The sequence below is a fragment of the Anguilla rostrata genome, chromosome 1 (assembly GCF_018555375.3).
Source record: "Anguilla rostrata isolate EN2019 chromosome 1, ASM1855537v3, whole genome shotgun sequence".
Taxonomy (NCBI): domain Eukaryota; kingdom Metazoa; phylum Chordata; class Actinopteri; order Anguilliformes; family Anguillidae; genus Anguilla; species Anguilla rostrata.
The window spans coordinates 76996595-77024094 of record NC_057933.1 but is presented as its reverse complement, the minus strand read 5'-3'; the positions used below and the strand labels follow the sequence as shown (position 1 = coordinate 77024094).

Sequence of the window (27500 nt, the reverse complement as noted above, 5' to 3'; positions counted from 1 at the left end):
TCTCTCCGGTCAACAAGCGACGTGTAAGACTAGGTTACTCTACAGGGTTGGAGTCCTGATCGATGTGGTCACTTCTGGCACTACGATCCTTACTTCACTCTAGTGTGTTTCTTTTGCACCTCTGCACCTTGAACTGATGCATTTGTTGTACGTCGCTCTGGATAAGAACGTCTGCTAAATACCTGTAATGTAATGTAATGCAACCGGGTGGGTAGAGGAAGAAAAAAGAGAGATCGTGTTTTTGTTTATTTGCGACACACGCTACCAGGTGCTGAACACGGTTTCAGACTCGCAGATAAATATGTTTTTGCCTGTCACAGCCTGAGGGACAGTGAGTAAACATCTAACAAACAAAAAAAATAACAATAATAATTTTTATTGAGAACATTATTTATTTTTATTAATAGTGCATAGTATAATATAGTAATAGTATAGTGGAGTAATAGTATTTAGTCGTTAATTTAATAGCTAATAAATGTTATGTTACTGTCATTTATGCCATTATTGTTGTTGCTGCTTGGTTTAAAAAAATATATATTCTTACTATGGTTGATTGTTATCACTATGCTTTGGCAATATGTATTTTTGAACATGTCATGCTAATAGAGCATTTGAATTTGAGAGGGAAGGAGGGACAGAGAGAGGAAGAGAGAGAGAAAAGGATGGAGAGAGAGATAAATATGTACTTCCAAATCAGTATGAGGCATGTCCATGAAACCATTTTATTTTTTGCTGTTAAAATTAAATACAATAAAATAAAAGCACAAGCTGAAATCCAAACAGCCTAATTCTCTGCACTGTTTACAAGAAAATGACCATTTATTTATTTTTTTTTTTTTTATTTATTTTTTTTTTTTTTAATTTATTTATATACTTATTTATTTATGCATTCAACAAATTAGTATTATTGGTCATATGAAATTGTCATACGATTGCCATAATATGAAAATTGGCGATCTTTTATGGAGAACATTTTTTATTTTTTTTTTATGTTCTCTGTGTGATCCGGTTAATTATATATCTATGGTGTGAGGCAGCTGACATTCCTGCCCACTGAGCTGACCTTAAGTAACCCCCTAACGTGTTAATTCCGTGGTCTGGGGCACCGACTGCAACTCTATGGTGCTTTCTGCTTTCTCAACGGAGCGGCTTCAAAGTAGGGATCTCCCCACAAGCTAAAGATAAAGCAGTTTCTCTTTCCTTTTTTTCTTCCTCTTTTTCCTTTTGTCGTTCTTTCTTATCCTTCTCTCTTTTTTCTTTTTTTTTTTTTTACTTCACTTCTCTCTCTCTGTCTCTCTCTCTCCACTGTCTGGTCTGAGGTCACCCCGTCTGGCCAGAGGGCTTTCCCACACTGGGACAAACAGCTGACTCCCAGACAGACAGACGGACGGACTGACACCGCACTGCGCTGGCTGAGTCTGGACTGAGGTGGAAGGGCGGGGGGGGGGGGGAGGGTGTGCAGGAAAAGCTTTGGCCCAACTATGCCTGATCAGTGACTCACACAGACCTTTCTTGCGATTACGACGAATAATATTTTTGCGAGATGGTTTTGGGAATGTGTTTTAGCCTCCACCCTCACTTCTGTGCACATCTGTTTGCGGGCCGCTGCCTGTGGAGGGAACATCTGGCCTTTTAGGCACCACACCCCACCCCCCCAACTCTCTGTCACCTGCCTCCTCCCCTCACCCCCTCTCTAACCTCCCACCCCAATCTATTACCTCCTCCCATCCAACCCACCCTCCCAAACTCTCTATTACCCCTATCCTCCCACCCCACCCCACCCCCAAACTCTCTATTAACCCCCCTCCACATCCCCACCCCACCCCCTGCAAACTCTCTATTACCCCCTTCCACTCCCACTCCCACCCCAACCCCGCAAACTCTCTATTTACGCGCCCTTCCACCTCCTCCCAACCCCAACCCCATAGTTGCACGTAGCTGGGCGCTAACGCGATCGATCGCGCGCGGGTTAAAAGCTGCGGGTTCCCGTTCCGCAGCCCGCTGCAGGCCGGCCGGCCGGCCGCCGCTCACGCCGCCGCCGAGCGCAGACGCTGACTCAGAGCGGCCTGTGAGCCGCTGGCGCTCTTTTCCGCGCAGTCACGCCGGCCTGCGGCCGGACGCCGACGCGCTCAGCATTCTGAACACGCGCGGGCGTCGCGGCGATGGAAACTCTGCTCATCACTAGAGCGAATTCAGGAGGGGTTCTGCACACGCACGCACACGCACACACAACACAACACACGCACGCACACACACACAACACAGGCAGGCGAACTAGCACGTCGGCAAACACAACAAGACACACACAGGCAGGCAAACTAGCACATCGGCACACACAATAAGACACACACACACACAGGCAAACACAATAAGACACACACACACACACAGCACACAGGCAGGCAAACTAGCACATAGGCAAACACAATAAGACGCACACAGACACAGACACACACGCACAGGCGAACTCTAGAAAACGCACACACACACAAACGCGCGTGCGAAGCCCCGCCGGCAGAGCGGCACCTCGGAGGGGGTCACATGGGCTTTTATTACGATAACATCATCTGGGCCGCCTCTTATCGCCGCACCATCGGGGCGGCAGACAGGATGCCCAAACCGAATTTAGCGACGGCTTCTCACCGTCGACGAGAAGGCGAGAGCAGAGGTACGCGCCAAAAATAATGAAGTAAAAACGGGCCTCGAGTTTTATTAAAAGGGCGGCGGCGATGCGCTGGGGGGGAAATGGTAAGAGGGGTCTCGCTAGTCTAATCGCAGCGTGACCTCCGCTTGGCCCTGAGTGAGTTTATAGTCGGGGGCTGTTCGGCTGCTGTAGAGCGAAGGGGGGGGGGGCGGGGGGATCTGGACGCACCAAAACACGCTAACCAAAAGATTTACACCAATTTGAGTCGTGGGCCCTGACCCTTCCGAGCCCGATGCGCGTGTTCGTTGATTGCAAGGCCAATAAGGGTGCCCTGCCCAGGTGAGAAGGTTCCTGATGAATCTGTGTGTGTGTGTGTGTGTGTGTGCGCGTGTGTACTTGTGCGTACGCTCATGTGTGTGCATGTGTATGCATGCGCACACGTGCTGGGGGCTCGATCAGCTCTCCCGCTCTGAGATGCTTTATGAATACAAACCTGCTCCGAGTTGCTTTATGAATATACGCCTGATCTGTGATGCTTTATGAATACATTCCTGCTCTGAGATGCTTTTACGGATACAGGCCTGCTCCAGTCCAAGATGCTTTATGGATACAGGCCCCTGGTGTGGTTAGCTTTGCCCCTCCGACGCTAAGAATCAGCAGTTCTGCGCGCATCGTGAGATGCCCACGCGCGAGCGGGGCGCTCTGAGGGAAACGCGGAGGCGTGCGGACGTCGGCTCACACTGCAGCGACGCGAGACATCAGAGATGTGGAGTATATATCGAGAAGGAGGGTGAACTTGCGGGCTGAACTGATTTGATGCTTTTGACAGAAGTGACTGAAACACGGTTGCAAGACAGCTTTGTGAAAAAGCAAGAGAAATGCGACCGCAAAAAAACCATCTCTTGATGAATGCGAACTGAACAAAAACATATTTTCTTTGTGTGCTGTATATATCAATCAAGGACATGACACCAAGCACATGTTAGATGGAAAGGATTGTCTCCAGTGCAGAGACACATAGGCTGTATTCACCACAGTGCAATGCATCTAATCCATAAGTGCGGCAAATTAACCCCGAACAATTGCTCTGTGACATCACGATGTTTCTCTGTGACCTAATAGTATTGCTCTGTGACCTCACAGTGTCACCCCGTGATCTAACAGTGTTGCTGAGTGACATCACGGTATTGCCTTCTTTACTAAGTACTAATGGTAAGGCCATTAGTGTCCAATACCTCCTGGCATTCTGGACCACCACGAGGGGGGTGGGGAGGGGCGGGGGGTGGGGGGGGGTCACTGTCCCGGCTGCTATATCCAAACTGGTGCGGCCCGTCCTCCCCCCCTCACATGAAAATGCTGCAAACTAGCACAGGCTTTTCAGCAGAGAAGCTGAGTGCTGATGTCTGCAGTACGAGGAAATCATCGCTGACAGGTGTCAGGAAATTGCACACTGGCGTCAACGTTTGATTTTATTATTTAATTTTTGTATTATTTTCTGTCCTGTTTCTGAGCCGGGTAACGTCGGGTTGACTGAACGGCAACAGGCAGGGAAGCGAACGTGCGCATTTCGATATCTGAAACTTGCTTACGCAACCGCGTCGTTCCTGAAAAAGAGTCCGTCGGAGCCCGGAATGACCCCCGTCTCCTTAATACGCGCATTAGTAACGCAGAAACTCCCAGTGTCCCGCACGGAGACGGACGCAGAAACTCCCAGTGTCCGGCACGGAGACGAACGCAGAAACTCCCAGTGTCCGGCACGGAGACGAACGCAGAAACTCCCAGTGTCCGGCACGGAGACGAACGCAGAAACTCCCAGTGTCCGGCACGGAGACGAACGCAGAAACTCCCAGTGTCCGGCACGGAGACGAACGCAGAAACTCCCAGTGTCCCGGACAACGAGACGGAGACGCAGAAACTCCCAGTGTCCGGCAAGGAGACTAACGCAGAAACTCCCAGTGTCCGGGAAGGAGACTAACGCAGAAACTCCCAGTGTCCGGGAAGGAGACTAACGCAGAAACTCCCAGTGTCCGGCACGGAGACAGACGCAGAAACTCCCAGTGTCCGGCACGGAGACAGACGCAGAAACTCCCAGTGTCCGGCACGGAGACAGACGCAGAAACTCCCAGTGTCCGGCACGGAGACGAACGCAGAAACTCCCAGTGTCCGGCACGGAGACGAACGCAGAAACTCCCAGTGTCCGGCACGGAGACGAACGCAGAGACTCCCAGTGTCCGGCACGGAGACAGACGCAGAAACTCCCAGTGTCCGGCACGGAGACAGACGCAGAAACTCCCAGTGTCCGGAAAGGAGACTAACGCAGAAACTCCCAGTGTCCGGCACGGAGAGGAACGCAGAAACTCCCAGTGTCCGGCACGGAGAGGAACGCAGAAACTCCCAGTGTCCGGCATGGAGAGGAACGCAGAAACTCCCAGTGTCCGGCACGGAGACAGACGCAGAAACTCCCAGTGTCCGGCACGGAGAGGAACGCAGAAACTCCCAGTGTCCGGCACGGAGACGCAAGCATACCTTTCGGGGTCTGCCATACCAGCAATCACATTTCCTGGATTCCTTTTCTGTTTTTTTCTCTTTTTTTTTTGATTTGATCATGTCGGTCATAGGGTAGCGCAGTTTACCCCCCCCCACCCACCCTTGCTTACAGGGGGGTCTGACTGGGTTTTTCTTTTTTTGGGGGGGGGGGGGGGGATTGATGAGCGGCCCCCACACACAATGGGGCAGTGTCCTCTGGTTAAAACGCGGTTGTCAGGCCCGGCGGCCGCTGGCTGTCGTGCTCACACACGCCGTCTTAAAATTCGACTCGGGGAGAACGCCAAGTCGCGCGCTTCTTTCATTGGCGGGACAGTTCATTCTTACTCTGAGCGCTGGGACCCCCGACCCCCATCCGACCCCCACCCTTTTCCCCCTTTGTTCCCCTTTCCACTCCTCCTTTTCCTACTGTTTCTACATCCACGCTATTATTAGCGAGCCCGGACTTCGGGCGGAAGCCGTCGGGGTTTGGGACGCCAGTCGAGCGTGCCGCAGCGCGCTCTGAAAGGCAGCCAGAGCTAAAAAAAAAAAAAAAAAACATAAAAATATAATAAAATAAATCGATTCCCCCGCTTCAAAGCGCTCTGCGTTCAGCCTGGCGAGCCAGCGTCGCGCTGAGGGAAGTTCGGGCGGACGTCCTCCAGTAGCTCCGAACAGCAGGGGCTACGGCTCTGCACACTTTCGAGAGTATTTTTAATTTTACAGGCTGACACGGTTTTATTACAAACAGACATTCGCACACATAAACACACACACACACACACGGACGCACAACAACAGGAACACATGTATATATCTAGATAGACTTGTAACTAGTTCCTATGAAGTGTATTTATTTTTTTTTTTTTACTTGTTTGTAGCAGGAAGTGACATCATAAAGGCTTGCATGCACAGTGCAGTGCTGACCTTGACTCTTAGGTCAGAGCGGAGGGGTGGTGATGTGGGTGATGACATCACTAACGTGCGCCACAGACAGGCGGTGGGACCTCCAGCAGCGGGCCTTGCCCTAGAGCGTCTGGTCCACACCTAAAACCTCACGACCTCAGCCTCTCCACCTGACACCTAATCACCCACCCAGTTTAGAAAAATCAAAAATCAGTCTCTCCCTCTCCCACCTCAGCTGATGTGTGGTGAGCGCTGTGGCACAAAATGGCTGCCGTGCGTCACCCAAGTGGGTACTACACATTGGTCGTGGCTGAAGTGTTTCACCCGCATCACTGTAAAAAAAAAATTTTTTTTTTTAAAGCGCTTTGAGTTTCGACAAAAGCACGATATAAATCTAAGTTATTATTATTATTATTATTATTATTATTATTAAAAGGGTTTATTTTCTCTGAGGCTTAATATTTTCTACAGTGTGGACACACTGACTTGTACTAAAGATTGTAAACAATTTAAAAGATGCATAGAATGTAGAGACTGGGAAGAGCTGTTTGGAAAAGCAACCAGATCGAACGATCAGTGACCAACATGGCAAGCTATTTCTATTCATGGGGAGAGACCAAGGAAGAAAAGTCCAAGGCAATTCTGGTGTTGAAAGCTATATGGTTTTTGTGGCAAAGCTAGATTTTCACACAAAACAAAAGGCATAAACATCCAAAGTTCGACATTTCACAAAATAAAAAGTAGCAGATGAGATATAAAACTTGATCCACATTGGATTAAATAAAGTTTTCTTGAAAAAGTGCATAGCACTTTTCAAACAATGAAATCACATTCGTCGTTCATTAAATTTTGTCTGACTGGGCTGTCAACTAACAGCGGGGAACGCAGTAATTCACATGTTCATCAGTGAGTCTTCATCATCAAAAGGCTGGAGAGACAGACGTCCACCATGCTCAGACAGACTGTGTGAGTCACAGTCAGGCAAAAAGGGGGGATTTTTTTATGGGGGGGGGGGGGGACTGTCACTGGCAACGGGAGAGAACATATTGTAGCGATTACCACAGCGGAAAATGTTTTTCTGAAACACGCAATTACTATAGATTACAGATCGCCTTCATGGCTTCAGAAGTCCTGGCAACAGTGAGACAGAGGGAAAGAGTCTCAAACACACACACACACACACACACACACACATACGTACTGACACACACATACACACACACACACACACACATACGCACACACACACTCGCAGACACACACACACACACACACACATTCACACACACTCACTGGCACACACACACATACGCACACACACATTCACACCAGGCAGTATCAAAAAAGAAATAGAACTGGTCACGTCACCATGCAAGGCTGAGCAGGCCAGAGCCCATAAGCATATTGCCTGGTGGCACATCTCATCTTGTGCAATGCAAGGATCAGAGCTTCCAGACAAACAGAAACTCAAACTCCCATGGTGCATTTCTCTGCAAGCGTAATTTAAATATATATTTATTTTTATTTATTTAACATTTATTTACCCAGGGTAGGTTCACTGAGCACGGATGCTCTTTTGCAGGGACGCCCTGCTTCACACTCATGCACATTCACACCTGGGAGCTGCCCAGTACAACCACAATCCTCTATTGTTGGCCACTGAGCAGCTCCACTCAAAACGAGACAAGAGTGTTACAAGGCATAGGCATTGTTCTCACAGTCCCTGCTGGAGTTACAGTAGGCAGTGCCGTACTTGATGAAACTTTAAAATAACAGATTTTACAAGAGGCTGACAGCTTGTATGGTGCACAAGAGGTCATCAGCTTGTATGGTGCACAAGAGGCCATCAGCTTGTATGGTGCACAAGAGGCTGTAGGCTTGTATGGTGCACAAGAGGCCATCAGCTTGTATGGTGCACAAGAGGCCATCAGCTTGTATGGTGCACAAGAGGCTGTAGACTTGTATGGTGCACAAGAGGCTGTCAGCTTGTATGGTGCACAAGAGGCCATCAGCTTGTATGGTGCACAAGAGGCCATAGGCTTGTATGGTGCACAAGAGGCTGTGGGCTTGTATGGTGCACAAGAGGCCATCAGCTTGTATGGTGCACAAGAGGCTGTAGGCTTGTGCGGGGGAGTCACTGCCCCAGACAGGAAAGCCCATAAGACATGACATGTTGGAACATGGATACTGAACTTTAAATTAATAATATTCGCTCACATCAGAAAATATGACTGACGCCTTTATTGTCATAAATTGGGAAAACTACAGTCTTACAGAGCTACGGTACATAGCATTTCAGTATGAGTCTTTGTCCCCATTCAGCTATAACACTTGTCAAACTGACCTCGGTCAAACGCTAGCCAGAAAATAGAATGTCTGCAGATTACTGACAATTAAGGTTTTTCATCTGTGCATTTTTTACTCAGGTCTGTTAACACAAGCCGTTCTGAAAATGACTTCATTTTTTGGGAGTCAACCTCTTGTTGACACGAGCCCTGAGACGCTGTCATTCTGAAACTGACCGCGGGGCTGCTCCCCTCCCAATGGGGCCTGGTCCCCGCCCGTCCCCTGACCCGCAGGGGGGTTAGAACAGAGCCCCGCAGTGTGTTTCTGATCCAATCCCCTCCCTGCCATCTCGGCCAGAAAACTGAACAAAACACTCAAAATGCTGCAAAATAGGGCGTGAGCTAGCGAGCAACGTAGCGTGTGGCGCGTTTGTGTGTGCAGGTGCTAGTGTGCGTGTGTGTGGGTGTGTGTGTGTGCTTGTGCTAGTGTGTGTGTGCTTGTGCTAGTGTGTGTGTGTGTGTGTGTGTGTGACATGTGCTAGTGCGTGTGTGCGTGTGTGTGTGTGTGTGTGTGTGTGTGTGTGCTTGTGCTAGTGTCTGTGTGTGTGTGTGCATGTGCTAGTGTGTGTGTGTGTGTGTGTACATGTGCTAGTGCTGTGTGTGTGTGTGTGTGTGTGTGTGTGTGTGTGTGTGTGCATGTGCTAGTTTGTGTGTGTGTGTGTGTGTGCATGTGCTAGTGTATGTGTGCATGTGTGTGTGTGTGTGTGTGTGTGTGTGTGTGTGTGTGTGCGTGTGCATGTGTGTCTGTGTATGCGTGTGTGAGGGTCTTGTTCTTGAAGGCAGGTCTTACATAATGACTGACAGTGATGCAGTAATCTTGACGGAACAGAACAAAACAGCACAGCAGAGTTACTCTGAGTCACTACCTCACCCTCAGAGACAGTGCAGTGTTAAAGCATCAGCACGCATTTCCATCTTTACCACACAATATTCCGCTTTACTGCGCCAACAACGCCGCCAAACATGTACAATGTCCAACACTACACTAAATAGGGTATTTATAGCCATTATTACAATGTTATTACATGGTACAACAGGCTCAATATCTGTGTGATTATACAGTGACTAAAGTGGAATGGGAGTTTTAATAAATTAACCATCATATCCTTAGCCCCACCCTTTCATTCGACCCCCCAGGCACATTATGATCCTTATCCTAAACCTGACCCTGCATCGAAGAGCTTATCTGTCCTCATCTAATCAGCAGTCACAGAGTACCTCCTTGTGTAATAGCAGTCCGTTAACACGGTGTGATGCTGGAGGCCTGTCGAATGCAGGGGGTCGCCTTCTCTAAGGACAATTACAGAAAGGGTTTTGAAAAGAGTAGACGCTGCTGTAACCTTGGCAACAATCCGCAGCTCACTCGGCACAGTCGATCACACTCGGGAGCCCCCTCTAGAGGCAGCGGGGTCCTACTGCAGGCTTAGAGCAGCTCTTCTGCATCTCTGTTAAACTGCAGTGTCTGCGGGGTCCCTGAGTGTGTGTGTGTGTGTGTGTGTGTGTTTTCAAGCTGTTCGCTGGTACATCGCTGCATACCATGTCTACATTTAGCTTATCCTGCAGTGATAACGCACTGGGATGCGTTAACAGCTAAATTAATCCCGAAACAGAAACACCAGCCAAAACTGAGCCTTACAAAAATAAGGGAACTGAATCAAAGGAAAAGATTAATCTTGACACAAGAAGGAAAAGTGCCGACAGCAAACCCAGGAGTCTTTTAGCACAGCAAAAGCACAAAAGCAGCGTTGCGTCTGTCAGGCAGGGAAGAAGAGAGGTTAGCCGTTAGCACAAACACGCCGGCTAGCCGCAGTATGAAAGACCTGGAGCTGAAACTCAAATCCTGGAGAGCTGCTGTGTGTGCGGGTTAGGTGAGGCAGGGAGGGTGAGGGAGTGAGTGAGTTGCACAGGTAAGAGAGGGACTCTGGTCACACATGCACACACACACACACACACATCCGCACACACACGCACACGTGCACTCTCACACACACACACACGCACATAATCACACACACACACACACACACACACACGCAGATGTGCACCAAAGTTATTGTCATTCACTGAAACTATAAATAAAACAAGAATGAGACATGAGAAAGCATTGTAATGAAATCATTTTTTATCACAAAACTGAAACTGTATTGCCGTATTCTAAAATGAACTCAAATTTTTAAAAAACGATAATTTCCGTTCTTTTTTGATCCAAACACAACCGTGTATGAGAGCACAAACTGCCACGAATAAGATGATGGAAGACGTTGAAAAATTAAAACTGACAAACACTGAATTGAAACTAAAGCAGATGTTAAAAAAATAATAATAATTAAAACATTAAAACAAACTATAATAACCTTGGTGTGGACACACACACACACACACACAAAACACAAAACACATATGCACATTAGATCTACCAAAATTGAAACACTTTTTTTCATCACTTTCAATCATAACACGTCAGCGATTACCCTATCTGCAGGATGGATTCAGCATATGCGGAAGGGGGGGGAGTGGGAGGATCAGTTATTGGCAATCAAACATGCATAAATCTGCATTAACCTCCTGTCAGTCATCAATATTACTCTGGTTAGAATGATGGCAGGGAGAGGCCGAAATGCGACTTTGAACTCTTCACAAATTACTGTTTTGCATTGGAAATGGAAGATGGACTTTCAGCCCTGTGGTTTGGGCCCGGGAGCGGAGAAGAAAAACAAAGAACGCAAAATAGCTTGTGCTGACATATAGGTTTTATTGGTTCCTCTGCTCAATTTATACCCCGGCCCACCGACTTGTGCAACTTCACTTGATTTCCATTGCTTGTGTATACACAGAGCGGAGCAGGCAGTGTTACAGGCTTTTCATCGTATGAGAGTTGAAAGTCTTTTTCTCAAATGCAAATGCTGTCAACATGCGCAAAAATAATATGACTGCCAATAGGAAAATCTCTGCTGGTAGAAGCCATTTCCAACCAAAAATGCCATTTCGTTGGTCTTGTAATCTTCACTTTCGAACTTTCAGCACTGCATAGGGCGCTTGGCACCCACATTAAACCCAAATGAAGACAAAACACCCGATTAAATAATGACCCACCAACAAATTGAATTTGTTGAAATTGTTCTTCATTTAAAGAGAATTTCTTTTTCTTTTTTTAAGCAGAGCATTGATTCAATCTGAAAGGAAGCTGACTATTACTATATTGTGAAGACTGGTTGCCCTTTCATGCTACTGCACTGTTTTTTTTTTCCTCCTTTCCTGAGTAGAAAACCCCAATTGAAATATAAGGAGACAGTTTTCGGAAGGAATGCATGCCGCTGGTTTAGGCCACGCTTGCCCTGTAATTTGCGAATGTACAGAAATGTGTAACCGCCGCTACTGCTAAAGATAGACATCTTTGTCTTATGTCATAAGTTAACTTCGGTCTATTTCTAATTGCCCTCATGCCCCCCCCTTCCCTCCCCCATCTTAAATTAATAGCTGCTTCCCTGCATCTGTGTACAAACTGAAATAGCACAACGGTTTTGCTAAGAGTAATGAGATTCATATTTCCGCGCGGATTAAAGTTAAGTCCTTCTCGCAGACAGAGAGCAACTTCGCCGTGGAGTCCTAAAAGATGAAAATAAAATTTAAAAAACCTTTAGTTCCTGGCCCCTTCTTCTCGACGTCTAACGTCTTTTCATATAGGCATAGCCTGGCAACTGTTTTTTACTGTTTTCCAAAAAAGAAAGAAAGAAATGTCAAGAATCAAACACATTGAACTAAACTACTCAAATTAACGAGGCCCCCAAAAATAAACGCTCGTTAATGGAACTGATGTTTCAATCATGACTCTTAGTAAAACTTGTCTATTTTATTTATTCATTTCCTATTATATTAAATTAATAATGTCCGCATCACAAACAGATCAACACAATCTAAGCTACAAATCATATTTGGGACTTTAAAGGTTAAGTCCTGTGACAGACGAGTTGGTGGGTCTGTAAATAGCAAGTTTAAAAAGCATGTCCGACCTCTTCTCACCTCGTACTCTTTCTCTGTACCCCTGCTTTTTTGGGGGGGGGGAAGGGGGGGGGGTATTACAGGCCTCTTGGGGGCTGAGAAAAGGAAGGGAGGGGAATGGGAGTTAGCAAACCAAAACTGAAACCTTGTTAAAACCGGGCCTAAAAGCCAAACACGAGTGGCGCTCCAAAAATAAGCTCTGTCGTTAATTTTTTTGGCACTTACATTTTCCTTGAAGCGTTTTTTATAATGTTCAGTTTTATAAGCTGGAGAGAACTTTTCCTTTTTATCTTCTTCTTTATTTTAATGTCATATCCATAAAACGATCGGGTACAAAATGCGGCACTGGTAACAGCAGCAGCAGCAACAACAACAAAAAAAACTGAGAGTTGTGCTTTGATCGAGTGTGTTCATTTACTGAATAGATAAAATAATATGTTTTGAATATACGCACCCCTTTTCAGCGCAAAACAAAACAGAACAACGCCGAGACTTCTAAATACAGATAAATCATCTAGATGTCTCTGCCATCCTTCGCGGGCATTTTCGGTGGTCTGGGAATGATAATAGGCCAGCATCATTTTTCCTTTAAGTATTTATGGAAACCATGCAGTGGGCTTTTTTTCGCATTATTTTCTTTATGCAAAGATGTACACTGGTACATTCAGCTTTTTTAAAAGGAAGGAACGGAAAGTCTCGTGTTAGCCTAAATACTGTATTAAATATCACAGAGACATCCAGCATCCATTTCATCTAAAGCCCGCTCGGATCATTAAAAATCGTTCAGGGCTATGGCGAGGCTCGCGCGTGCGGCTGAAATAGAAGAAACTGCCGTTGAAATGTAGGAGTCTAAACGTGACACGCGCGCATTACCCCATGCGCAGGTTCGTTTTGCGTGCGGTTTGACATTAATAATGAAGAGAGGCAGAGCGAGATGACATTCTGAAATATCATATATGTCATTGTCCTGCTATCTGCTACCAAAAATAGTTGACATTGAGAGCCAATACTCTCCCAAGACCCGCACAGTCCTCAAACATTTTGATACAGTAGATTAATTTTCCGAAACACAAGAAATCCCTATTTATCATATTCATAGGGTATCAGAATTCAAAAGTACCTCCCTCGCAGAATGTCCCGAAAGCCAGTAGAAATATGATTTGTAATAATATTTATATTCAATTAAATGTTTGCGTTTCTGTATAAAATGCAGGACTTACGTAATGCGTTAATGTCCATTTACAGGCTACTGTTCACAGGAACATATTTCTTTTTTTTTTTTTTAGTTGTATGCCTGTATACAAGCCCCATACCAACCCGAAACTGAATTATCTACCTTGGACACAGTGTGCAATTACCTAGCTTACAGTCACTGCAGGACTTGTTGTGCACAGTAGACACGGGCTTGGGTGGGCGTAAGTCTGTTCTCCGGCGAATGCCTCATTATCCTGGCGGATTAAGGTTTTTGTCTGTTTTGACTTCGCCAGGTCTTAAGCGATGTTATTGCGGCGCACCGCGCGCTTGCAGCTCCCCATGCGTAAGTGTTGCACAAGCTCCTGTCACGCCCTGTGCGAATTCCGTCTCCGCACGAGGGGATCCTGGCTGGGAACATTTGAAATTCATTCTGCTCCAGAAAGAAGCAGCGTTTTACCGCTCAGGATTGCTTTTTTTTACTCGCGTGAAACGAACTGTTTATATCGTTTGCCTTCTCTCTATTTTGCGCTTCTCATTAAAAGGGGAAACTAGATTGCGTTATATGCTGTACGGTCTAGCCAAATTCCATCCTTTCTTCGTTTAAATATTTGGTTGCTGTATGACATCCCCGATCTTCGGCATCTGATGCTTCTAAAAAGGGAATTGATAATGGCTGATTATCAACATGGCTTAAAGCATTCAAGGTGCTTGGACGTGTTTTCAAATGTGTTTGAATTACGTGACAGCATTTGGCAGTTGTTACGTTTTCCCCTCCTCTGCTTAAATAGAAGTTCAAATGATTTTTCTCCATGAGCGCCTGGTCCTTTGCACGCGTAAAAGGGTAACCGTCTCATTCCACTGGCCTTACCACCGATACCGCGAGCCTCCGTGCTCGAGACTGCAGGACATCGGCGCATAAAGGAAAACTAAACCCAAATGCCCACCCTTCCCAGAATTACTATCTATAGTAGCGCCTACTCTCTCTCTCTCTCTCTCTCTCTCTCTTTCTCTCTCACACACACACATACACACACACAAACACACACATCGTTTCAACATATCTGTGGCATCTGCCCTATTACTGCATTGCAACAGTAAACCAGACAGATTTAATACAACATGGTGATTTCTATGGAGTTCCTGACTTGACTCAATGTGGGCTACAGGCTGTTTGTTTACTCAAATGTCTATATTCCAACCCGGCCTGGAGGGTCTGGTGTCGGTGCCCAGTCCGAACACGCGCACGGGGCAGAGAAAAACGCTGATTAACCGTGCACGCGACGTTCGCGTCTGGAAAATGTGTTTACTCTTAACTTCTCATCCAGAAAACATATTTTTCCGATGCTGCACGTTTCGTATATTGGGTGTATGTTTATTGCAAGAGGTTTTCTTCGGCTATGAAATACAATAATTCAGCCCACTGTGAGGGGAAACGCGTGCTAATTATTTATGTTAATTCATAAAATATGTTATGTTTGCTAACTATGTGTTTGCTTAACTTAAAAGCTTAATCTATTTTACGCATATGTTTCATGTTTACTTTCAGGTAGGCCATCGTCAAGTTGTCACGGGACGTAGGCTATATATGTCCAAAAAAATTAATTAGTACAATTAAATTGGTCCTGTGTTATTTCTAGTCAGGTATTGATAATAGATTTCCACTGGGTTTAAATAATATGGGAGATAATGAAACCAAAAAAGAAAAAAAAGACAAGCATATAATTATGAGTCAGTAATCAGTGTGACTACCACGTTGGTTACAGATGTAAAGACCGGATTCTGTCATATGATCTTTATAGGAAACGGGCTGCATTTACATGAGCGTTTTCATGCGCGGTGTAACTTTATTTCGAAATATATCGAAATAACTCTTAGTACCGAGTTGAAATGGTCTCTTATGAATCGTATCTTATAATCCACCAACTTGACATTCTCAGGTGCACTGTAATCTTTGTATTTTTAAATTCTGCGGTCGTTTCGAATCTATGAACTACTCGTTCTCGAGCTAAAATGCACACGTCTGAAGTACACAATTTAAGTCGTTGGATGTTTGAATTTTTTCTATGCATGCTGGTATTACGAGCACCATCCTAATTTCTGAAGGCACCGCTGTAGCCTACATTACATATAGAGACCAATCATTCTACCTGCTTTTCAACACAGAATAAAGATGACTATGCACTGTGCATTTCTGAACATGTCAAAACAAAATTAACGGGCATGTTGTTAATAGCTGATACTGTGAAATATTTTAGAGAACATTGCTGCTACGACAATTTAGAGCTGAAAGTATCACATTTGATGTAATCTTTAAAATAAACTGAATGCAGTGGAATAAATAAACTACTTTAAAATAGAGTTGGCCTGTACTGAGTCTGTATTTTGAGAACTGCCTGATTCTAAAAGTCGTCTACCTCATGCCACCAATATAACCTGCATGACCCAGAACACTCATTAAATATAATTAAATAGACAGTTTTAACAAGAACACATTTTCTCTGCTGTTTAGAATGTGTACATTTTATGTGGCCCGTTTTCTCTTAGATAACTGAAGACTGAAAGTACTGCCAAGCACCAAGAGCTTCGTTTTTTTCCCTCGGCCGTAGTCTTTTAAACGACAAACGCGCCAACTAGTGTTCAGAGTGCAACATTACCCGTGTCAAGGACGAGCGTATAGGGCGTGGCGCTTCGGGTGTGACAGAAATGTATATTCGATAATAAAGTTCCATCTAAACCAACCTGTTATTATCATTCCACATCTTCCACGTGATCATATAAATACCTCAAGGTATATGTTGACATGTACACACGGCTCAGTTAAGCGGTTTTCTCATTATTTCAAACTTGCATGTGCAATGTTTTGTTTCAGGGGGAAAAGCACATAATTTTCATATGATGTAGACAACTGAAATTAAATATTACACCACCCAACTGATTAATTTATTGAAATTTAATTTCAAACTAAAGGTTTATTGCGCTTTAAAAATCTAATTGAACAATTTGATTTAACTGAAACAATTATGTTCAATGTCCAAATAATTACCAAAAGACAAACTCACAATGCTATGCATGTTAATGTTTTTATTTTATTTTTTTAGCGTGGGATTTATTATTAAATGCCGTATTCATCATTAATATGTTAAATTGAATTGGGGTTGTAGCCAGCACGGGCGACAACCGCGCGCCCACAGTATATAAACAAATGGAACGCGGCAATATAAGAGGTTACAGGCAATCCGCAAGCAGCAAAATTAGTTCTCCGATGCGAACTACGTTTTAATATAATTTTATTTTTGTGATCAGCTTACCCAAATTCACTTCAAATATTTGCAAACTGAAAACCGCCGTGTTTAGAGACCGAATTAATTACAAAAATTAAGAATGCTCACTGAACGACAGAGGAACGCGCTTGATGTGTCCGTTTAAATTACAAAACCCAATTCTGTAAAATAAGAATAATAGAAAAAATTACTATAAAATAAAATAACAACGACAACAATTGTCGGGATACAGGAAACTGATATTTTATCATTTAATCTATACATATATAAATACTACCGCATTGTGTTTTAAACGCATTGGCACGAGATGCGTATTTTTTAAACAGTGAAGCAATTGAACAGATTATGTTCATAGGAATTTGCAACTGGAACACTGATTTTACTCGCAATGGTTACTGACAACGGGTCCGCCCTCCTAATTTTTTCATGAATAAATTATACGTCAGGGTTGTTATCCATATTCTCACGTGAAGGCAGTCAAACCTACGGGCAGATATGCAGAGAGTAATGGCGTAAATAACTGTGTGTGTGTGCGTGTGTGTGTCTGTGTGTGAGAGAGAGAGAGAGAGGGGGGGGGGGGGTGGAGAGATACTGCACATTTATTCAAGCAAAAAAATAAAATCAGGAAGAATTAATTATGAATACAAACGATGCTCGATCGTTTGTCCCCCTTTTGTTCCAGTTGACGGTATAGCAGGAAAACAAATTCTTTAAAACAAATTTTTGCCGTGAACACATAGTTTAATGTTGATGTAAAAATAAAAGGACTCTGCATAAACACTTAGTGATTCAGCTATAAAAAAAAAATTAACACTTATGAGACGGGAAGCTAATAAAACTATACTACCCTATAGAGAATTTATTTGTGTATATATTTATGGAGTGTACTTTTCACCGTCAAAAAAAAAATCCAAACGTACGCTTGTCTATGGTATTTTATATCTAAATAAACACGAAATAGATCTCAAACTAAGAAAATTGTTGGTGAACATCATTTCAGCTGTTAAAAATGTGGCAAGCGAAAATAAGAGGGGACGAGACAGCTTTCACTTCGCCTATAAACGGGAGGCTTTGATTGGTCCAGGGTTGGCCCTACCCAGCCGGCTCATTGGTGGAAATCATCGCCACTCTCCAACCTTCGAACGCTAAACTCACTTGAGTAAATAAAATTACTGCACTTTTTCCTCGCGCAGTACCGTAAGGCAAGGCAACGAGAGAATGCGTCTTTGTTAGCGTCTCCGGCAAAGTCAGTTGAGGGAATACTACTTAAGATAAAGCTGAAGAACAAATATGTACGTTGGACGTGCGGAAAGAGAGAGAAAATGATTCAAGAGCGGTTCATATAGCCATCATTGCTTGCTGACTTCATAATCAGATAAGGAACTAACTCACTGGCGACTACCACCGTACATTTGTGCTTGTTGCCGAAGAACAGAAGGACGCCAAAAAAAAGAACTAAACTTCTTATGTATGAAAGCAACGTGCTTTTTATACAGTGCGCGAAAGACTGCCTGGGCGATTACACCTGGAACATTTTAAAAATAAACGTGAACGGAAGTTGTTGAATAGCATATCTGTCTTGCGTGCGCCACGGAGACAAGGAAGACTTTGACAAAAAGTTCGTTCAAGGAGCGAGCACAGACACACGAACGCTGGTGCGACTGCAGCGACGAGGCACAGGCGCAAGCGTCTGAACAACTTCTTTTTAAAAATTTATTTAAAAAAACTTACTGTTAGAAAAATGGATTATATAGGCCTATAGTTTGATTTACACAGAAGACTGACTTTTCAACTCCACGCGCCTCTCGAAATTTGGCAGTGCGATTCCGATAACTTTGAGACTTTGTATTCGTTTGAACCGATACAGCGAATGACTTGTGATCTTTTCGCATTTTAAATATTTGAATTTGGATAACATTTGCAGTGAAGGCACATCATCACGTGCAGAATCGAAAGTATATCCTATTTGCATAGGCAAGCAGACGACAGAAAAACCGCTGCGAAAAAAGAGGTCGGAGCTTGCGGTTTTTTTCTGTACTTAGTCGTGCAGTTAGAAAAAAAAGTGAGCAGGGTGATGTTTCTAAGGCTGGTACATTCTGAACTGTAAGTGTGGCGCACAGGCATCTGTGAGCATCGTTCTTATCGCTTCGTTTTTTGACTCCGTACACGCGAGTGCGAAGGTTGCGTGCGCATTTGGCTGGGGGGCGAAGGACTGTGGAACAGTGAATTCATCAGTGCTGCGCGCGCTCTAGGCTGCTTCCAATCACGGAAGAACTACCGGACTTGTCGCCTGTACTTACAAAATCGGTCCGAGTGGACGGCTGAAGAAAACTAAACTAAAAAAAAGATACTTGGAGTAGCGAACTGTTCTCTTTACAAGTGGAAGAACTAATTAAACTCCATCTGATCAGTGCTGATCCGGCCGTTGTGATGCATATTCCCGTAGACCCGACCACTACGAGACGGTTTACGCCGCCTTCGACGTCGTTCCCCTGCAACAAGATTGGAGACGGGACTGGGCCCATGGGCACCCCTGGACCGGTGAGGACGCGGCCAGAAGCCAGGTCCGTGGTGGACGTTCTCTCCGACCACGCCGGCGAACTTGTTCGGACGGACAGTCCCAACTTTCTCTGTTCGGTCCTACCTTCGCATTGGAGATGCAACAAAACGCTTCCCGTAGCTTTTAAGGTAAGACATGTCTTGTAGCTTTCTTGGGTGGTGAATATATATATTTCCATCACCAGTTTAATATAGGCTATTATAGTTTAATATATATTATATTAAACTGAATGTATTAAAGGGGAAATGTATTGTGTGTGTATATATATATATATATATATATATATATGTATATGCACAAACAGAATTATCAATGCAAACGTTTTCATACGAAATAATTAGAACACGCAGCCTACAGTGTAGCCTAACTGTCACGGGCTGCGTCGTACTGCTTAAAGCGTGAATAGTCAATTGGATGAGCTAAACGTGGGGATGACACAAAGTTTCATACGTACTTTATGAGATATTTTGGAAAGTGCAAATAGAGTGCAATAGAATACAACACCGAGGCTTGAGTTGCAACCAAACCAGATTGCAGTTCTGCTCACAGCCGTGCGGTCCTTTCGTTTCAAAGTTGTTTCAGTGCATTTTATTGCGGCTGCCTGCATGGTGTCTGTCAGAAACCATTTAAAAAATATATGACTAAAAATATTAAGATGTAATGAACTTGTTTGTTTTATGACAAACGTTTTTGTTTTTTAATTAATTGTTTTTTATCTAAATTATTGTTTTAGGGTTTCAAAATTATTCGGCTGTCACTTCCTTATTTTTAAGGACGAATATATAATTAAACTTAATTTATTAAAGGGGAAATGTAATTTTTGTTTTTATAAACTACGCTTCACTGATAGTGATGGTGCAAATAATAACAATAACTCTGACTCAAAGTCAGTTTTCTAAAAACTGAAGTGCACGGATGCTTCTCATTGTTCCGTTAGCAAAAAAAGAGATAATATTTAATGCCATTTCTAACGAATAAAGGTAATATTAATGTCTATTTAAATATATCAAATCTATTTAGATCCAGGTTTAAATATGATTTTGATGCCACAGGCCCGCATAAAAGAGGGTGTAACGTGCCAATGACTGTGACGGTGGGGGTGGGGTGTGGGGGGTCCGGGTTTAAATTAATCGAATGAGCCTTTTTTGTGGGAAGCGGTATTGGTCAGAGAGGCTGAATATTTGGTATGTGGGTAAAGTCAACTAAAATAATTTCGTTGCGGTTTTCTCAATGGAGATGGTCATATTGCGCTCGGCAGCTTTAATTCTCAGACGGAATCTCTCCTAGGCGACCTTTATCGTGTCCAGACAAGCTCATTTAGAGACTGATTTTTCATATGGTGGAAATTTACTGAGAGCCGTGACACTAATGTACTACTTAAACAAGCGTTTGGTGTGCATCATGTTAATTTGTAATCTATTGTTATCTCACATATTTGATTGAACATAATAATATGAGGTTTATATCGAAGATACACATTTGAGTAAGACGGCGTGACATTTTCTCAGTTATTGTTTTATCTTTGTTGGATGGATGTATTTGTGGGAATTGAAGTTGAAATACATTTCCAAGAAGAATGTTTGTCCTTGTATAGTTGATAAAAATCAATCTTCTTGTGCAACAAATCATTCATGTTTGCTTTTTAATTAAGTTAAATCTGAATTCCCCTTCACGTCCCCTGATATTTCGTTTCTTTACCTAATATCAGAAGCAAATATACAAATAAAAATGTCAGCGGCACATTAATACTCAGCGAATCATCACTGTATAGCTTTCATATGTTATTGTTATTATGATTATTATAATTCTGATTATTATTGTTGTTGTTTTTGTTGCTACTAGTTATATTATCCGTTGCCATATTGATGTGTTGTGTCGCCCGACTGATGGTAACTACGGGAACTTGACGGTTTTGCGCACCTGCATTACACGCGCGCATTTCATCCGGGATTCTTCTGGCAGGTGGTCGCTCTCGGCGACGTTCCCGACGGGACGCTGGTGACCGTGATGGCCGGAAACGACGAGAACTATTCGGCGGAGCTGAGGAACGCGTCCGCCGTGATGAAAAATCAAGTCGCCCGATTCAACGACTTGAGGTTCGTGGGCAGGAGCGGAAGAGGTGCGTAAATACAACCCAAACCGCTCTCCTCTATGTGCGGTAACACGATGAAGAGATACGGCCCAAAGTGGAAAAAAAGAGTTCAGTAAGCAATGTATGTCCTCTTATGCCTCAAGAATTTTTTTTTTTAGTCTACAATGTTGCCACCATAAATATACCTCGTGTCCCCTCAATGTAGAATCTGCATATCCAACAAGTCACACAACACCAGTGTATAAATTCAATATGCAAACGTTAAGGGAAAGGTCTTGCAACGGCGGCAACAGAAAATGACGTATACAGCTAAAGGTGATCTGTCAGCTCTGTGGATTTTTAATACTTTAATAACGGACTGCGCTACCAGTCTGCGCCTTTCCAGACGTGTTTTGCCGTTTGCAGGCGAGGGAAACCTTACTTCGACTGAAGTGAAGCTCATTGCGGTTCATATTTCTGCAAGACACAAAACAAAAAGGACATTTTCGACAAGCCCCACAAGACGCTTGTTCATCATAGTTGTGCTGCACGTGACTCCGCAACTATTGTGCGACAGCTATCAATCATATATAAATTAACAGTAATGCATTTTTTTTTACTGTTCCGGTAAACAAACAGGTGGTGGACAAAAACATCGAGTGTTTAATCAGAACCATTACATGTAGAACATTCGCCGTATTTAATAACGTCAAACTGCCGTTGTCTTTTATCAAATAAGGCTCTGCAACAATGGGGACGCTTAATTGCTTGGATCATTTAAATATAGGGCAGACAGAAATTATGTAAATCGAGTTTACACACCTTTAAAAAATTCCGTGGTCACATAGTTGAGATTCTTTCGGCTTTCTCTCTCTCTCTTCCGTTTTTGGCCCCTATCCTTGCCTAGTGTGTGTTTCTTGCGTTACACTTAAATAGTTGCAGGCTGATGAAAGAAAGCCTCTCCTCTCTGAATTAAAAGTAGGCTACCTGGCGTTTGTGTCTTCGTTCGTTCCAGTCGTAGACGCATCCTCTCCCTTCTATTATTATTATTATTATTATTATTATTATTATATTTTTTGTAGAGATTTTTTTTGTATCAGAGCTGTCATTCAGCACTGGGAATAGGCAAAGTTATGTTAGTATGGTCTGGATACTCATGCTGCTGGCGCGTGCAGCTCTCAGTAATAAAAAAAATATCTTCTTTTTTTTTTGCCTGCGAAAACAGTCGCTGCCCTGCTGACATCAGCCTCGTTAAATAATAAACAACCCATATCTGCTGCGTGGAGTCCCCTGGTCGTACATTGGCGGTTAATCTCTGCCACGATGGCTCCTATCGCAAGCGGGAGGTCTTCCTGCGTTTCTGATTCTTTTGATGCGTCGTTTTCGATCAGATACCGGTCTCCAAATTCCTTCAGATGCGTGAATAGACTGTTTATTCACGGGCTTCATAAGTATCACTGTTCCAGCATCCCGGCATTCCCCCCGTTCAGCTTGTTTTCCTGTGAAGCGGTCATGAAATAATTACGCAGTTTGCCGTCATCCAGTTTTTTTTTTTTTTTTTAAATCTTTATTGTTTATTGTGAGGCACTTCCTGATAATTTGTTTGTATTCATTTAGCATCAGCCCTTATCCAGATTTACTGTGCGAGAGAAAGATCATTCGCCTGATTAAAATGAACAGTAGAGTGCCGGATCTGGTTAGCAACACAGTGGATGTGCTTGCAGCATCTCTGAAGCAGGGAAAATCCTGAAGTTTTCATCAGTAGAAGCAGGGCATATAGTGAGGCCTAAACAAGAAAAATATACTGCCAAAAAAAAGTACAACCTGAGTTAATGCAGATATAAACTATAAACAAAAAAAAAACAATAGATTGGTTTGTTGTTTTATTGATGGATTGATCGATAGCTTAATGTATTAATAGATTGATGGATTGATAGATTGACAGATCAAATTATTGATTGATAGATTGATGTGTAAATAGATTGATGGATTAGTGGATGGATAGATTGATGTATTGACAGATTTATGAATTAATAGATGGGTAGATTGATATATTATTAGATTAATAGATGGATAGATTGATATACTTGATAGATTGATGTATCAATGGATGGATAAATTGAAGAATTGATAGATTGATGTATCAATGGATGGATAAATTGAAGAATTGATGGACTGATGTATTAACAGATGGACAGATTGATAGACTGATGGACTGACGGACTGGTTTTTTTTCCCCTCCATGCAGGAAAGAGCTTCACTCTCACCATCACGGTCTTCACCAGTCCCACCCAGGTGGCCACGTACCACCGGGCCATCAAGGTGACCGTGGACGGGCCGAGGGAACCCAGACGTGAGTACCCGGGACTGCCCCGCCCCTGATTCTGATTGGTCGAGACGAGGAGGGCACCGCCCGCTCGCCTTCGAGTGTGTTTCTGTGCTGCGCCATCCTAAATTCAAATACGGGTGTAAGAGAGATCCACCCCCCCCCCCCCCCCCATCCACCCCCCCGCCGGCCTTACCCGTTCAAACTGCCATGCGGTTACTGTGAGGGGGTGAGATGGGTGGGGGGGGGGGGGGGGGGTCGGCTTGGGTCACTGCATTAACAACCGAAAAAAAAAAAACAGAAGAAAGGAATTCAAGGACAGTAAAAAAAAAACAAAAAAAAATGGCAGGGAGAAGATGATGGCGGTGGCGAGGTAAGACACGCAACAACAAAAAAATTCCTTGCCGGAGAGCGGGCTTCGATGAGTTCCATCTGGCACGCTCTTTCATTCAGGAAAAAAAAAAACAAAAAAAACAAAAAACAGAAGAGCGGTTTCTCCGGCCCGGTGCCGGGGTCCTGAAGCAGGGCTCCGGAGGCACACACGACAGCGTGAGTCGGCTATTTTTACAGCGGCGAGGCGGTTTTTGGGCAGGGGGGGGCGCGGGGGGGAGGGGGCAGGCGGTGTGTGGGCCGGGTGCGGGTGGAGGTACCTATTTTTGAGATCAGGGGACTCAAACAAGGGGAACCGATTATAGAGCTTTTTTTTTTTTTTTTGTGTGTTTTTTTTTTCGTCGTCGTCCGAAAGGGGCGCCTGAGTCACCCTCGGACCGGCGGCGGGGCGGGATAGCGGCGTGCCGCGTCCGTGGCGACGGGATGCTGCCGGAGCCTTCGGCCGGAGAGGGGGAGGGATGGGGCAGTGGGGGGGGGGGGGGAGGGGTTGAGAGATTGATCGGCTACTGGAGACCGCAGGGTGGAAGGGTGGGGGGGGGAGGAGTGGTGCTGCAGAGTGAGGGATCACTAATGTGCATTAAGGACCAGGTTTTGCCCACCGCATCAGTGTGTGTGTGTGTGTGTGCGGCGGTGTGTCGGGAAGCCGCAATCGCCCAGGCCGCAGCCCTCAGCCCATAACTCTGCCGAAAAGGTCGCACCCCAGCGCGACCGCGGCGGTGGCCTACTGACCGGGGATTTAGTTAGAGAGCGGCCCATAGAGAGGCCTACTGACCGGGGGATTAGTTAGAGAGCGGCCCATAGAGAGGCCTACTGACCGGGGATTTAGTTAGAGAGCAGCCCATAGAGAGGCCTACTGACCGGGGGATTAGTTAGAGAGCGGCCCATAGAGAGGCCTACTGACCGGGGGATTTAGTTAGAGAGCGGCCCATAGAGAGGCCTACTGACCGGGGGATTAGTTAGAGAGCGGCCCATAGAGAGGCCTACTGACCGGGGGTTTAGTTAGAGAGCGGCCCATAGAGAGGCCTACTGACCGGGGGATTAGTTAGAGAGCAGCCCATAGAGAGGCCTACTGACCGGGGGATTAGTTAGAGAGCAGCCCATAGAGAGGCCTACTGACCGGGGGGTTAGTTAGAGAGCGGCCCATAGAGAGGCCTACTGACCGGGGGATTAGTTAGAGAGCGGCCCATAGAGAGGCCTGGACTGACCGGGGATTAGTTAGAGAGCGCCCATAGAGAGGCCTACTGACCGGGGGATTAGTTAGAGAGCAGCCCATAGAGAGGCCTACTGACCGGGGATTTAGTTAGAGAGCGGCCCATAGAGAGGCCTACTGACGGGGTTTAGTTAGAGAGCGGCCCATAGAGAGGCCTACTGACCGGGGGATTAGTTAGAGAGCGGCCCATAGAGAGGCCTACTGACCGGGGGATTAGTTAGAGAGCAGCTTGTAGAGGGAGTCGGACTGACCGAGGGTTTAGTTAGAGAGCAGCTTGTAGAGGGAGTCGGACTGACCGGGGTTTAGTTAGAGAGCGGCCCATAGAGAGGCCTACTGACCGGGGGATTAGTTAGAGAGCAGCTTGTAGAGAGAGTCAGACTGACTGAGGGGTTTAGTTAGAGAGCGGCTTGTAGAGAGAGTCGGACTGACTGGGGGTTAGTTAGAGAGCAGCTTGTAGAGAGAGTCGGACTGACTGGGGGGTTAGTTAGAGAGCAGCTTGTAGAGAGAGTCAGACTGACTGGGGGTTAGTTAGAAGTTAGAGAGAGCTTCTGTGGTAGAGAGAGGCTGTGAATACTGACTGGGGAGTTAAGTTAGAAGAGCGTTAGAGAGAGACTAAAGCTCTTGGGTAGTTAGAGAGAGCTTGTAGAGAGAGTGACTGAGGGTTTAGTTAGAGAGCAGCTTGTAGAGAGAGTCTGACTGACTGGGGGATTAGTTAGAGAGCAGCTTGTAGAGAGAGTCAGACTGACTGGGGGTTTAGTTAGAGATCAGCTTGTAGAGGGAGTCGGACTGACCGAGGGTTTAGTTAGAGAGCAGCTTGTAGAGAGAGTTGGACTGACTGGGGGGTGAGTTAGAGAGCAGCTTGTGTGTGTGTGCCTGTCCATTTGGCCATCAAAGACAACTTGTTGGGGAGAGAGAGAGCAGTTGACTTTGGGCTGCCAGTGAAGGACGTTTACTTCTCCTCCTGTCTGTCTGTCTGTCTGTCTGTCTGTCCATCCACCATTTGAGTAAGAGCTAGAAATATAAGTAATGTGAGAACATGGGGAGAGAGAGAGGGATATATTTGTGCACACACATGCATACACACATATGTATGTGTGTATATATATATATATATATATATATATATATGTGTATGTATATATAGAGAGAGAGAGAAAGAGAGAGAGAGAGACAGAGAGAAGGGAACAGCACAGTTTAATAAAAATAAAAAAGCCCCTGGCCACTCTCGGGTGGCGGTGTCCTCTGATGCTCTCCGGAGAGAGAGAGAGAGAGAGAGGGAGGGGGGGAGAGAGTAAGAGAGGGGAGAGAGAGGGGGAGAGAGAGGGGGACAGAGAGAGAGGGACAGAGAGAGAGAGAGAGAGAGAGGGGGAGAGAGGGAGAGGGAGAGAGAGAGGGACAGAGGGAGAGAGAGAGAGAGAGAGGGACAGAGAGAGAGAGGGAGAGAGAGGGAGAGGGACAGAGGGAGAGGGAGAGGGAGAGGGACAGAGAGGGAGAGAGAGAGGGTTTTATTTGAGGCCCTGTGTTGCGTGAGGCCTGGTTTCCTGCAATTAAAATAAAACACAGAGCTCCGGCTCCGGCCTTCCGACGCTCCGACTTTCCGACGCTCCGACCGGCACTTGCTCGTCTCCCTCCCGAAATGTCACGTCTGCTGTCTGGGCGTCCCGGTGACCAGCTTGTGTCATGTGACCTCCCCCCCACCCCACTTCTCTCCTTTTAACGGCCCACGCCCCGGTCTGGCCTGAGGGGGGCGGGGGCGGTGGTCATGTCACGGGTGACTTATTAAGGAAAACTGTGCTGAGGAGTAAAAGTTTACCGTAAAAACGTTTCTGTTTTTTTTTAAGTCCCTTTCTTCTCCTTTAAAAAAATGTGTTTTGTGGCTGCCGTGCTGAGCGGAGGACTGACCGCTCCAGAGCTGCTTTACCTTTAGGTGGCGGTTCGGAGGGCAGTTTTTTGGGTTGGTTCAGAAGGCAGTTTTTTGGGTTGGTTCAGAGGGCAGTTTTTTGGGTTGGTTCGGAGGGCAGTTTTTGCGGTGGGGTCAGAGGGCAGTTTTT

At 45.1% G+C, this 27500-nt stretch overlaps 1 protein-coding gene across 1 annotated transcript in view; it reads left to right on the top strand.

Annotated features, from left to right (window-relative positions):
• runx3 (RUNX family transcription factor 3) overlaps positions 1–27500 on the top strand; it is a 76791-nt gene that overhangs the window by 13172 nt on the left and 36119 nt on the right. Inside the window, exons 2-4 of the mRNA XM_064302203.1 lie at positions 19339–19580; positions 21415–21571; positions 23772–23876. Coding sequence (XP_064158273.1) covers positions 19339–19580; positions 21415–21571; positions 23772–23876 — 504 coding nt within the window. The remainder of the gene's footprint in view (positions 1–19338; positions 19581–21414; positions 21572–23771; positions 23877–27500) is intronic.